The 14,978-nt window shown below is 37.4% G+C and overlaps 1 protein-coding gene across 7 annotated transcripts in view; it reads right to left on the reverse strand.

Annotated features, from left to right (window-relative positions):
* The window catches only part of NTNG1 (netrin G1), a 158,552-nt gene that overhangs the window by 15,872 nt on the left and 127,702 nt on the right, over positions 1-14,978 (reverse strand). For 3 of the 7 annotated variants that reach the window (XM_054833880.1, XM_054833881.1, XM_054833884.1), the window contains one exon: positions 10,878-11,015. The exons of the other annotated variants lie outside the window; for them this stretch is intronic. In XM_054833880.1, coding sequence (XP_054689855.1) covers positions 10,878-11,015 — 138 coding nt within the window. The remainder of the gene's footprint in view (positions 1-10,877; positions 11,016-14,978) is intronic. 7 annotated transcript variants of the gene reach the window in all.

Here is a 14,978-nt window from a genome sequence, read left to right on the forward strand (position 1 = left end):
GTTCCTCCCGCACCTGTCAGCGTATATGGGGGCTGGCTAGTGGATGTAGGTAACAAAGCTGGTAGCTCTTTTGATTGCAGCCCTTGTGTATTCCTGACCTATAGCTGCTTGGTGATACTTGTTAAGGCTAACCTGAATAACTATTCAAGGGAGAAATCCTCCTCCAAAGAGATTATGGCTGAGCTCTTTATAAGCCAGCAGTTTTGAAGTGCAAGAATAGATTCATGGGTCCATTAGAAAAGCCTTCAAATTTAAGCAGGAAATAGAGTCAGAACAGGGGCTAACACACAGGTATTGCAGAAAGATAAAGGTGTCTTTGTTTGGCTGTTCAGAGATGCTCAATATAGAGCCCGGCCACTGGCTCCATAAGCTGGAGCAATATTTTGGTTTATCAACAGACAGATTTTGTCATGCTTTATTCTTTATACATCTGGAAAATACACAGGGTTTCATAAATGTCTGAAAAGTGTGAAAGAGTTGGAAAGTTACTCCACTTGGTCTCTAGAAAGGGAATGAAGCGGGTAAATTGATCTGCAAACAGAAATACAAATCAAAATATTGTCTCTAGATTGAGCCAGTGGCATCAGTGCAATTGTTACTACATGGTTTTCCGCTTCCATCTGAACAAAAAGACAGTAACTGGAAAGAAAAAATACCATATAAAGAAGTACTTGTCCAAGCTGTAGTTATCAAAATACAAAATAGTTTTGGGCATAATGCTTTAATCATTGTGAACCCCAGGTGTATATTGAAATCAGTGATGTTAATGAACACAGTCTCAATATAATTATTTTTGATTTGTTATAAGTCATCTTCTATAGACATTAATTACCAACAACTGAATTACAATCAAACTCTCTTTCCCCTTCTCTATTGAAATCTTTAAACTTCCAGCACTGTCACATCTTGCTCTTCTCACCTGATGATTATAGGTAAAAGTTTTATTAACAATTTAATTATTCTCTTTAGAAGCCAAGATAATTATAACAGGCTTGACTTGGCTTCCATTAAAAGTATCTTTTAATGATTTTGTCATTGACTGTAGTCCAATATGAGAGAAGAACAGTTTGTAATCAACAAAATTGTATCTCAAAATTGTGCAGGCATGAAAGAAATTTAAAGAACAATACTGTTAATATTTTACAGAACATCACGGTACTTTTGTATGGGCTATCAGTCCCCTCTAAATATATATTGGCTGCATCCTGTAAAGCTGTATTCACTTTCGAGGTTTTTATGTATATGAATAGCTTGACTAAACTTTGTGCTATAAAGGGTGGTAGTCAAAGGTCTGACAAAAAGCTGGACCGACATTTCTAAGATCAAGCTTTTATTCCTGATTTTATCATACACATGTTCCTTGTCAAAATATTTACGTGCATGTTTAACTTTAAGATGAAATTGAAGTTAGTGGAAGGGTTGGTACATGTCTCCAGGGTATGGATCTAGGAGAAGAGGAGATGATAGTGTAGGCACTTATTAGAAAGAAACGCCAGGAGAAGCTAAAGGGGCAGAATGCTTGCAGGTGATTTGGTGAGCTGGTCAGATTAGAGATGCAGAGTAAAGTGACTATCAAGAAGATGACCACGATTTGAAAGGATTTTTATAAAAATTGCATTGTTAGCAGCAGCAGAAGAAAACTTTATAAAGAAATAAATCTACAAACAGTAAAGAAAAATGTTGAAATTATGATGAAATGAAGGAAAAAAGAAAAGAATAGACTCTCAGAATTTAGCTGTATGAACATAACTAAAGTACTAAGGAAGGGCAGAAATGATTGAGCAATGTACAAAACTCATAAAAATTAGTAATTAATTTTTTTATACGAGAAGCAGAAACTTTCTAAGAAGTCTCTAGGGCAAACGAATGGTGAGTAGGACAGGGAAGGGAAAAAATCTACAAAGTGTTAACTATGGAAGAGGTTTAGGAGGTTACCAGGCTATGCCTATGTTGAGAGGGGCATGCTCTGGAGGTTTGTCTCAAAGTTTATACAAACTATTCTTAAAAAATGGAACATAGTCTGTTGCATCAGATCACAAGAAGCAAATAATATTGATCCAAGAATTTTGAAAAAAATGCAGAAACAAATTTCTGACTGTTACCTCTGATTTTACTAATTTAATTGCCAAGATGGGCTTGATTAGCTATAAGAAGGGACTACGGCAGATGTGATTTTTATAAAGAGCTCCAAGGAGACGCAGAGGAACTAAAGACTCATAACTAAAACTTTTGCTGCAAGCAAGTTGATGGAGATTGTAATGAAGAATAGAATTAGCAGGTAGATTGATGAGCATGATTAGCATGGAAGAGTGAACATTCCGTAAAGGGAAATAATAGTGTAAAATCCTAGTAGATGATTTTTTAAGGAATCAATAAGATATGGATGCAAATGATCAAGTTGATAACGTATCTGAATCTCCAAAAAGTAGTTCACAAGATCCCTCACCAATGTTTTTCAAAGAAACCAATAAGAGAGGTTTTAGGTGTGTTGTTTTTGTGGTGGTTGGGTGGTTTTGTTTTGTTTTAATGGAATAATCATGGATTGACTAATAGGAAACAGGGTAGGAATAAATGTCAGAGACTACTACTGAGTCCCATAAGAACTGTGTCAGGACTTACACGTGCAGAATGGTGCTAGAAAAGCAAGTGAAGAGTCATGTAATAAAGTTTGCTTATATTACAAAAGTATTGTGGCTGTAAAGACCTTCAGAAGAATTTCTAAGGTCTTCAAGTAGTAGTAGTATGTAATTAAAAAGCCTTGAGTTCATTAGTTGTTAAATACTACAATAGCTCTGTAGAAATACAAGCCTGAAGTTAGGAATGCTGATTACATCAGGATTACATCCTTTCAGGATGTTCAAGTTCAGGGCAGAAACACACCTTACCATCAGGTGTGCCCCTGTACCTAGAATAACTCTGAAATCCATTGAAGGTAGAAGCTAGCCTTTTAAAGTTTAAATTTACAGGTAGACTGAATCTTTGTATACCCACTTCCATGGCATGCATTTATTAATGCATAATGTAAAAAGCATTTTTTTAGTTTTAGTGATTCTGGGGGAGTTTAGCTTCTCTTAGGGGGGCAGTCAGCACCTTACAAGTTAAAACCTATCAGTTCCTTCTAAACTAAACTTTGGTTTTCATATTGCCATCGCTGAACAGAAAGATCTCTTGGGAGAGTTGTATTTGCACGGGTCAAGGAAGCTGAAACAATATCTACTGCAGTCTGAATAATCAGCATGTGCTGGTGTCAGCAAAGCCATCAGTTGCATCAATGTCAGATAGGAAGCGTCGACTATGTTTAATGCCTCGGGTCAGTAGTTTTTATCTGCAGTTAAGTAGGATGGAGATTACTTTACTTACTCCTAAATGATCCTTTTAAGGCCCCTTCATAAAAACGTCCCACCTGGGCGTGTCTGTGGTGCTATTGATCTCTCTATTTCTGTCCTCGTAAAAAGGCAGTGAGCAGGCAAATTACACAGAAGTTATGGCCACTGAGCAGGCTTAAAAGGAAAGCGTGACAGATTTTTTCAGAGAAAAAGCAGTCCTGCTCATCACTGTTCAAATGAACATTTAATAATTCATAACAACCGAGTTATAAGTTTCCTCTTCAATACGTTTCCAAACGTGAATAGATTAAATGGTAATTGCTATCAAGCTTTATGTTCTATTTCATGTACCTAATAAAAGTTTATCTAGTGGAGCCTACTTTGTATCTTTTTGATCTATTCCTAACCGACTGCAATATACTATATTAAAATATTTATCATTGTGCTATCAAATATTAACCATTTTTAAATCATCTGACTAAAGAAAACAAATAATGTTACTTGTTTAACTTTTCATGAATTTCCTAACATTTAGTTGTTCAGAACTCTCTATGATACAGCACCAAAAATACTGAAGGACCCTAGAAATTGTACTTGCTCTTTTATGTTGGGCTGTTTTGAAATGCACTCTGCTCACGTCCGTCACCACTGTTCATTTTGGCTGTGCATGCAGAATCCTAGCTTTGCTGTCTCTAAAAAGTTATGGCTCTACTTCAGTAGATTATGTACAAGAGAATCTTAGAGCGTTTGCTTTTCTGTAAGTTAGTGAGTTTTTAAACTATTTTTGGGAGAGTAAAGAACATTTGTTTTTAGGAAAAAGTTTTTTAGGAAGTTTCCCTAATTATCCACCTGCTCATCCATCTGAAATTGTGGCTTTGTCTGGTAAAAATACCAGCAACTTGCTAGACTACAACGTGAATGATCTAATGATGGGAAGAGGAGAATACCGATGCCACAGACGTGCTACGGTTGCATGGCAGCCTAGTCCAGCCTGGCTGCTGGCTGTCAGGGTTGCGTCGCTCCCCAGCCGAGTGGGTTGTGCTCTCCTAGGGTGCTCCTGCTGCTCAACCCGTTGCTGATCCATATCACAGAACTAACGCAGCAGAAAACTATTCTTCTTTTTACGTTAGTGTCCTGCCGAGTTAGATCTGAAATGGTTCAATGAAAGGTCAAAGAAGTGCTTGAGAGATTGCTAGGGGTGTGGGACTAAATAGCTGGGAATTGGGAGAAGAGGGATTGCAGCACTTGCAATTAGAGCAGTGTACACAGCCATGGAATAGCAGCTTTGAAGCTGACACCTGGGCAAGATCAAGAGAACAACCTCTTCGCTCCAATCCAATCCTTCACCTTGCTGGGGAAAAATTGTTCTATTAAAGGTCAGGTGTATAAATGTTGCTACTGAACCATTTATTTTCACTTTAGAGAAAGCAAGTCTGATCACCAGGTTATCAGAGTAAATCTCCTGAAGTGAAAAGCTGCAGTCTGTTAACAGCCTGGTGCCTCTTAATAAGATGTTAACTATGCTAACTAGCCCCCCTTTCTATGCCTCACTCTCTGGTTGACTTATGACCTGTTATTTTCTTTGGCTTCCCCACACACAGGTGTTACCCAATTCACAATCCCCATCCTGTTCGTAGAAGCCTTCCAGCACAGAGGTGCTGAGATAATGTCCTTGTGCTCTCACCAATGCTCTTCTAGTCCATTCCTTCTGCAGGTTCTTCCATTTCCACAATATTCCACACGCTTTGTAGGCAGTGGTACTAAAAGCAACTCGAGATTTGATCCCCAACCGAGGCATGCTACAGTAACTATGTATACTAACTATATAGAGAAAGCATCCTATGTTTTCATCTTCTCATTTGTGCTCTTCATAGAGGAAAGATGCTTCACTTAATAATTTTAGTTAAATACAGTGTGTTCTGACATGTTTATTCTGGCTAAAATATCCTCTCCCCAGAGAGATATCAACCTTATTTCTTCTCTTTCAAATCCAGTATCCCATTAAAAATAATACCATTCCATGACATTCATACTTTGGTGAACAATGTTCTGCGTACCACTGTATCTGTGTGGTTATTCTGTGGGTCATGTATTTTGGGATGAATATGTTAATACACACATTGTCTTTTCTCAGGTTTAAATGACCCAGGCTATCAGTATGGCATTACACGTATAAGTCGTCAGCATGCTTCCCCTGAGGTGAGTGGAATCAGTGTTTTTCATCATCTGAGAATCAGGCCTGATAATGCTGTAATTTTGTTTGTAATCTTGCCTTGCTTGGCTTATATCTGTAAGCCATACTTTGCCTTGAGTTGCAGCTGTGGAATTCTGGATTGAGTTAAGGAGAACTATTCTGGATTTAAATTTGGAGCCATTTGAAGCAGAGTCTTCTTACATCCAAACCCCTATACACACACAATTTCTTTAGTCTGTATAAGAATCAGGTAAGATAGGTATTGTGAAATCAGTATTTCATCTATAAAGACCAGGGGCAGATGGTTCCTTGGGGAAAGCAATGTTCAGCCCCATCAGAACTTTATCCTTTTCAATAAATTCTTTCTAGGTTTTACTTCCCTCCAGCTCCAAGCATGGCAGTGCATTACTAGCACCAGTCCTGGCACCAGAACACACCAGAACTGAAAGCACATACGGCACCTGTGCGGAGGTGAAATCCCACTGTATCCTGACCAGCTAAAAGCATTAACACTCCTACTGGTAAAAAGATACAAAAAGATATAGGTGGCTTGTCTATGGCTCCCCACACAGGCAGTTGCAAAGGTGAACTGGAAGGCAGGGCATCCCAGTTCCGGATGCCTGTTTCTTTTTACAGAGTGTAGTTCCCCAGGCACAAGTTCTATGTGTAGGTATTGCCGGACTCACAGCATACATCTCTGTACAAACACGTATGCGAGATCACTAACCTTCACTGGGGGAGACAATCACTTTCCTGTATTTAATCTGTCTAGAAGGAAGTGCAAGATGTATTTTTTCAAGACAGACTTTTTTTTTTTTAAGAAATAGATGGTAATGTATCTTTTCTGGTGAATTGTAAACACAACCTTCGAAAAGCAAATGTTAATGTAAGTTCCAGGGTTACAATTTCAGGTTTGATTTTCTTTGGCAATTCAATCTGCATGATGATTTTGATCAAAAGCCTCAGCTTCTAACATTTGTAACACATGATAAAATGCACACAAAAAAGCTTATATTTAAATAATCATATTATAAGTCGAATGCACACTGTGACAGAATATGAATTATCTAACAGGCTGCAGAGTAATACAAGTTCAGTCTGGAAGACAGATACAAGCACTGAGCACAGTTCGAGCATTGAAGAAAAGAGTGTAATCCTTTGCCTGCTTTAATACAAACTATTTAAAATGAACAAAAAAGGGTAAAATAAAATAAACTATTCAGAGCTTGACGTAAGGGCATCTGGCTGAAAACTCATTTGCTAATTGTTTAAGATTTACACCACCGAACCAAGATGATTTAAAACAGTGATTCACAATAAATAATGCACTGAATTTAACTCAGGTACAAGCTACTATTGCTAACTCTTATACTTGATCTCGGCCTTTGTGGGGCTCCGGGTTCCACGCCTTTATTTGCTCATTGATTGTATGAAGGGAAATAGTGAATAATATTAATCATTGGACCTTCCTTCACCTTTTCCCCTGTGGGGTGATCATGCCTAATGGAAATTCAAGTTGTGCTGGTAAACCGAGATTGGCAAAAGAGTCACTTGTTTCTTTGCCTGATTGGATAAATATGCCGCTGGTTTTGGAATCAATTCTTGTGCGCGTGAAATTAAAAGGTGCTGTTTTTAAATGTTCCTGTATGTATGCAACAGAATTTAGTCACCTGAAATGTCATGGCCAAGAAATATGAAAGATGCAAGACTATGAGCATTACACTTAGAAAATCAAGTGAATGCTCCTGCTTAATATTTTGCCTTCATCCATTTTTTTAAAACTCAGGCAGTTCTGTGCGTAAATGCTTCTACCTTTTGTTACAGGTTTCTCTTATCACAAAGCACTCTGTTCATTTTAATACTGGCCCAGAACAGCTGTAGTTGCTGGTTAAATTTCTTGCCAGGCTTAGAGCTTTTTTGTCCGTTTTTATGTTCATTTTTAAAAAGAATCATTTAATTTCTATAAAATAGAAAAATGAAATATAGCTATGTATTTTCTCATGTTTCTGGAATTCTAAAAGGGTTTCGGGACCAGACTGCTCTGTTCTTAATTCATTCCTTGCGCTTTGATCTATGTATGCACGCTGGTGAGAAAACCGTTGTCAGTATCTGGGGGGGAGGCGGAAAGCTGAACCCCAGCAGCTTCCCTGCGCGCACAACGCCTGCGGCATGAATGGTTCTGGGCGGGGGGCTTAGAAGTAGCGCAAGGCACAGTCACATCTATTGTGCCTCTTTCTCTGAGGGCAGCAAACCTTCCTGTACCAACCAGACCCTGCTGACCGCTATGTCTATGCAGCATAAACCCTGAATTCAAGAAGATAACAGCTGCTATCACGGTGCTTTTTATCTGGGAGGCAAAGTCTGAAATTGCACCTGACCTCTGTATGCACAGAGACACAAGCGATGAGCGCTCTGCCTAGATCCTCAGAGGCTTTAGATGAAATCAGTAAGAGTGAGGTACCCAACTGAGTACTTCTGAGGATAATAGCTTCTGTGTCTTTTGCCCACGTGTGGTATAAGGTAGACTATGAACAGTAATTTATCAAATGACATACTGTGAGCCGTAGAAAACACCACAAGACCTTTAGCGTTGTTTTTTCCCAAATAGGATTACTAATATATAAAACTAAGCCACTCCATTTACTAATACAATCATACAAGTAATTAAACTAGCTATGGTATAGATTTAACTTATTTATTTATAGGTCAAGCTTTTGGTTGCCCTAGGTCAATGATTTTTAGCAACAGAGCTCCATAAAAATAGATTTTCTTAATAATGCCAGTAGGTTATGTATAACAAAAAGGAAACAAACACATATTGGTCTGTCGCGTGTGCGCGTGTATCCACCTTTGCATATATGCATTTCTGTACAGCACAATCTCAGGGAACCAGATCAAAACCACACACTACGTGTCCAGACAAAACATCTTTTTGAGCTTTGCTCAAATTGCCACACTACAAAATTAAATGAACTGGAATTCTGTTCCTCCATGAAAAGACTTGAAAGGAGATTTAAATCAGTGTGTGCTTGGTAAAATATGGCAATTTGATATCTGTTCCATAAAACTGACAACCGCATCTAGTTGTTTTTCTTCTGAATTTGATTAGATAATTTGGTCAAACTTGGAGAATATCTAACAGTTACATAATCAGACTGAGATTTGTTCAGAAAATTACAACACAGTGAGGGAAACTTAATTAGTTTTGTCAGCAAATATAAAGGCACTAGCTTGCATTTCCAGAAACTGTCTAAAGCTTTTACAAATACTCTGATTCAGCTAAAATCACACTAATTATATGTTGGGCTCAAAAAAAATCCTCATTAAAAGAACATTATTGGGGTTATAATGTCCAAACCTGAAAAGATAGGAAATACGGGATTTAATAAGCAATTGGTTTGATAAGATGGTGTATATATATTATTATATTAATTATATGACTGTAAAATTTGGTCCACAGACCTCCAGACCTGTTCAATATCTCAGCTACTTAATAGCCTTTTTAGACTCACTGTGCGGACGTGGTGTTTCCTGTATTATATTTAAATTCTACTGTAGAGAATCATATTGGTTTGCTTTTTCATGTTTTTTTTCCCCGTGGTTCCTGCCACTACAGTATCTCAATGCTTCACAAATTCAAATGCTTATTTTGCTAGCACCTAGGGTAAGGTACAGGGGTGGTGACAACCTCCTCCTACGTAAGGGGTGCAAGGCAGAGGGACATCCTATGATTTCCGAGTGCTGCTTTTTTGAGATACCTAGGATCTGATTTTTCAAAATATTAATAATAGAGAACTCTGAGATTTGAAACCCTACTTCACCTGCTTTCTGCTGCAACTGTAAGTGCTCAATAATTTTGTGAATCAAAACTCAAGTGCAAGCATCCAGAAAATGAGAATACAGTTAACAACCACATGTGAAAAGTACGTTCTAAATAACCGACCAAATATAAATGGGAGCTTTCTGGCAGAAGCTGAGAAAGTCCAGTTTTCTCAGGTAACATTTAACTGCATTGCCCATGCAAACTTCCTTTCTCTTCAAGTGCTAGCTTTAATGCTAATTGGTTAATTAGCACAATCTTTCCTGAAATTCTTTATTGGGTTTTGTTCCAGATATATTTGCTGAACTGTCACAAGTCCAGATTTTCTACTTCAGAGGTACTCATCACTTGGAGAGACAGAAGTAATCTCTAGCTTTTATTTTATTTTATTTTATTTTATTTTATTTTATTTTATTTTATTTTATTTTATTTTATTTTATTTTAAGTTATTTTATTTTAAGTTATTTTAAGTTATTTTAAGTTATTTTAAGTTATTTTATTTTATTTTAAGTTATGATAGAAGATGGCTGGACTTGATGATCTTAGAGGTCTTTTCCAGCCTTAAGATTCTATGATTCTGTAAGATTTTCATTTGTGTGGCTATATGGCCAATTTTATAATATTTGGTTAATCAGTGTTAGTAATTACGTTCTCTTGTTTCTCGCTCTTAAATATCAAATGCAAGCTCTTGTAGAAATCTCTTTAATGTGTGTGTGTAAGAATGCAGAGAGGCAGGGAGAAAAGGTGAAAGAAAAACATGAGAGGACTCTCCAGAGTTTCTGGAAGTAGATGATCAAAACAGTTATAAAGAATAACTCTTAAGAATTTGTTACAAAAGAAATTTGCAATAACAGTCTAATCCTGTGTATATCGATGTGGTATTTCCACTCACTTGTTTACAAGACCTGTTAACCAGAAGAGAAGCTAAATATACAGCTAAGCATTGAAACAACATCTGCTCTAGCAATATTTACGCAAAATTTCAGCGCTCATTTTTAAGGATGTTAAGCATACCTCCATTTTTTTTGCCTTTACCTTTTGTCTAGTTTTCACTGATTATAACAGGTAATGAGCCAGTGCTTTGCAGTTTTATTGTCCAGGGACAGTTTTAAGGTATGAAAGCATAGTTAAGTTACTCAAGAAGTTGAAGTTTAGTACAGAAAAAAGTGAACATGCAGAGAAATCACCTTTTGTCTTTTAGTAAGACTTTTAAATTTGGAGTTAATATGCTGATGTTTTAGTATACAAAACTTATTTCACAGTTGGCAAGACACGCATATTTACATATTTCAGCGGGAGCTCCTCCAGGCGTTAGCGAGAGAGAGAGAGGACACTGAAAGCACATTGAAATAAATGGCTGGCACAGTCAATTTACTGTCCGCATCTGGGAGCCTCCGAAAAGGTTCAGGCAGTGTGGCATTCTTACAGCTCGTAGAGCGTTTTGCTCGTTTTCTGCTCTTAAGTAGCTGCACGTGATAGCATACAGATGTAGAGGCAGCAAAGTTGCAGGAGAGGGGCGACTCTCAGAGTTACTTACGTTGGCAGCCCAAGCTGTGCCAGATATATCCCGGCAGACATTTATCACATTTAGGCCCTGATGTTCCCTCCTTACACTCACAAAATCCTCTGTCATTACAGCGATCATGGACTGAACCAAAAGGGTTACAATAACAGTCTGCAGAAACAAGACAACACATACACACCGGATTCAGGTCTACATATGGTGATAATTCATTCAATACCAATAAAGGGTGCATTTCCAGTGCTAAAGGTAAAGGAAGACTGTCTATTAAGGATATCTAGAGTAGTGAATATAACTACTGTAGGTCCATTTACTTGTTTGCATATGTCATTTCAGGAAGAGACATTTTATGATGTGAAGAGACAAAGTAAACAGAAAAGATAAAGGCGGAAGATACCATGTTCTTTGAGGATAAGTGACTGTAACAGATTCTCTTTTGGTAAGAATGTTTTTGACAATTTAATGAACATTAGAAAAAACTTTGTATAGCATGGATATATCAACGTGCCATCAGGGTGAAATGTTTCGCATTATTAAAATAGACTTATCTATATTATTCAATATTTTCAGAAGTGCTGAATGGCTTTACAGGGCTACATAAATGCACTTATTTCCAAGATAGTCTTCCTTTATAGTTTTGAGCAGTATAATAATTTATGTGTCTATTTGCCATTAAATTGATGAGATTGTATTTATCAGTGACGTTAATAAACCTTGTACATGTTCCACAATGAAAAGCTTGAGGTGAGCAGTAATGTAATGCAAAACTTATCAGAACTGGCTTTATGCTACCATTTTCGTTTGTCTCACCTCCCAGTGGGCAGATGGAAAATGCAATGAGGCTTATTCCCCACTGTATATTTTCCATGTGTGTTCCCTAATTAAAGAATGACTAGGCTAATCCATTTCCTCCCACAACACTTACTGTGTTGTTCATTCACAGCCCTTTTCTTTAACGTGATTACAATATCTGTGTTCAGCTTGCAGCTAGCTGAACAAAGAAGCGAGACAGTAGCTAGCAGAGCTCATTTTTGGCACTCCTGTTCTTCAGTTTATTATTATTATTTTTAAGTGAAGGGCTGCATCTTCTTTGTACGTAGACCCATGTAGACCCAGAGTAACTCCGCTGTCAGCTGAGACCACAGACACATTTTGGCAGCATCTGATCTCTGCTGCTGTTGAAGGCAAAAGATAGACAAATGGATTCCTCGGTCTGGGCAACCTGCTGGGGGTCTGGCTTTATATGCCTATGAATCAGTGCTACTTTGATGACTACCTTTGGCAATTGTTCCCTAGCGTTAGGTTAAACCTCAGCGACATTGTAAATGACAAAATGGAGTTGAACTGGGAAGTAAAATAACAAAATTTAAAAAAAAAATCCAAAGGAAAAACTGGAACAGGAAAAAAATTACCAGGAAGACATTTGTCATCTGTTGTCTCAGTGTTTATTAACTATAAATTACAGATGGCACTTTGAACATTTGGCATGCTGAAGAATAGTTACCTTTGGCAAACAGAGTTCCACAATAATAATAGAGTCAATTAGCTAGCAACATTCATTAATGAAGTTGAAAACTGACACGCCAAAAATACTGTGCAAGGCTGAGCAGAATTATAGCACAGTGAGTGCCATTTGAAAAGCTGGCAATTCTGATGTTAATCAGATGTATGAAATGTTTATGTAAACACGCATAAAACTGAGATACATATTGAAGGCAAGAAGCAAAATTTGCTTGGATAGTGTTTATAGAAAACCTTGAAAGACAAAAAGCTTGGAATTTTATTAAAAACAGAGGGCCTGATTCTTGTACATTAAAAATAGCTTAGTTGGACATAATGGAGTTGGTGAGTTAAACAAGTGTTTGTGAAAGATATCTATGGCCTATGATACTGAATGTTTATAGATACATAATGTTATATTTTCCAGAGAACAAGAACCTGACCCTGAATCTGTGAAAGCCTTCCTACTGAACTCTATCATATAAATACAAGTACCAGGCCCATATTGTGCTGTTTAAGGGAAAGTAGATAGTGGAAACAAAGCTTTAAGCCAGGACCTTTTACAAAAATAGTAGATCAAATCAGAACACCATACAGACCCAGTAACCTTTAGCAACTGAATTGAGCCTCCATCTGTCCCAATACTCAGTTGGTACCATAGATATATAACCTAGAGAGGTCCACCGAACATCCAAGCTCGTTGTACAGCACAGTATCACAGGCTGTGGAACAATTCCCAAGACCTGCCCAATACTTCAGACATTAAAAAGCTCAAAAGCCACAATTCCAGTGTGCCACTGGGAGGCAGTCAGTATCTCCAATGCCATTACAACGGGGCATTGAATAACATAAAATTACCATTCCCAGATCATCCTAATAAGCAGACGACACACCAGGTTCCGGGGTGGGGAAAAAAACCCCTGCAGATCTGAACTGGGAAGGAATTTTCCTCCTAACTTCCATCAGGTGGCTGTTTGAAGGATGGGAAGATGACAGTAGTACTCATCTGTTCACTGAGATTCACTATGTCAATGTGATGCTGCCAACAAAACACAATGAAAATAAGTAAAAAGGAAGGTTGGGGAAATGGGCTGAAGCTGGCAGGCTTGCTGCTTATCAGTCTGGGTTGACAGTGGCTACAGGACAACCCTCAGGGTTCGCTTAACCATATATCATTAGGGTTTCAAAGGTCTCACAGGTGTGAACTGAAGCTTCAGCCTAAGTGACTGCGAGGTTGGCTTTCTTATGGGTGTGCCAATAATTACCATTTCTGTATTTACGTTGTAAGATGAAGGAAATGTTTCATTACTCTGGGTCTACTTGGTGGTTTTCATGCTATCCATGCTTGCCAGTGTGCATATTCACTGAAATAAAGAGTTATTAGGACTTTATCAAGACCTTGTAAAAATAAAAAGCTCTTCAAGTTGTTAAATTCTTTTTCACTGCAAGCATGTCAAGTGAATGATTTTTAACTTTAAAATAACTTGATTTATTTAAAAACTGCGGTTGCCCATATGAAGTAATTTTGCAGTTAACTGACAAATCCACAAATTTTTGCTATTTCATTTTAGGAAGTAAAATTTATTTTGCTTCTAAAGAAATTAAGGGCATAATGAAATTAGATTTAAGCCCACTCTATAATGCATTGCATTTGGTTCACTGGTAAAAACCTTCTCAGTATTTCAATTCTTTGTAACTTGTCAGTTTTAAAAATGAAACATTTAACATTTTCTCCATTTAGTTAGCATCAGCTAAGATTCACAGATTTGTTATCCATGTACTTACCATATATATTTATGAAAACTATATAAGTAGTTTTGAGCCAAAGCCCTGTTAGCTACCATTAAACTAGCTTATCCAAACATTTTTTACTTTTCTACATATATGGCTGAAGAGGAAAGAATTAGCCTGGAAAAATGAGACTTTCATATGGGAATAAGACTTGCACATGTCACTGGAAATCTGCTTATTCAAATGTTCATGCCAACATTCCACTCATACGTAACACCCAAAACACTGCTTTTAAACTCAGAGAAAAGAGAAATGAGCGTTTCCAATAGAGCAAGACTCTTTGTGCTTGACCTAGAAGGATGGTGAATCCATCAGCTCTCTCAGAGGTGAAAATGCTCTACGCTTCGCAGGATTAAATCTTAGGAGCCCCAGTTCCTAAGCACTTTAAGCACAAACTTCTCTGTTTTCTGAAAAGCGCTTCGGTATCTGCTTCGCTTCACTGACTTTTAAACAAGTAGTAGTACAAAAGTCATCTTAAGTCGGCAAATCAGCTAGGATATGTATGTTTTGTATGCAGTATGATCGCTATGATCCTGGAAACTCGTAGTCCAACAAGAATATTGTTTATTTAAAACAAACTACCTAATATGTAGCAATCCAGGGTTTGATCCTATAGTCATCTCACATGGTACATTCTCAGGGGAGCCCAAGAGAATTCTGCTTGCATTAAGGTGGGAAAGTTGGCAAATGCATCACATTGCCTTTTTTTTAAAGACTTGTTAAATGTAAGGTTTTAAAATTTTATTTCTGCAGAGTCTGGGCAATTTTGAAGTACACAGTTGTTTTACTAAGACATTCTAAATACATCACTTGCAAATTAATTTA

The sequence above is a fragment of the Grus americana genome, chromosome 8 (assembly GCF_028858705.1).
Source record: "Grus americana isolate bGruAme1 chromosome 8, bGruAme1.mat, whole genome shotgun sequence".
In the NCBI taxonomy this organism is placed as follows: domain Eukaryota; kingdom Metazoa; phylum Chordata; class Aves; order Gruiformes; family Gruidae; genus Grus; species Grus americana.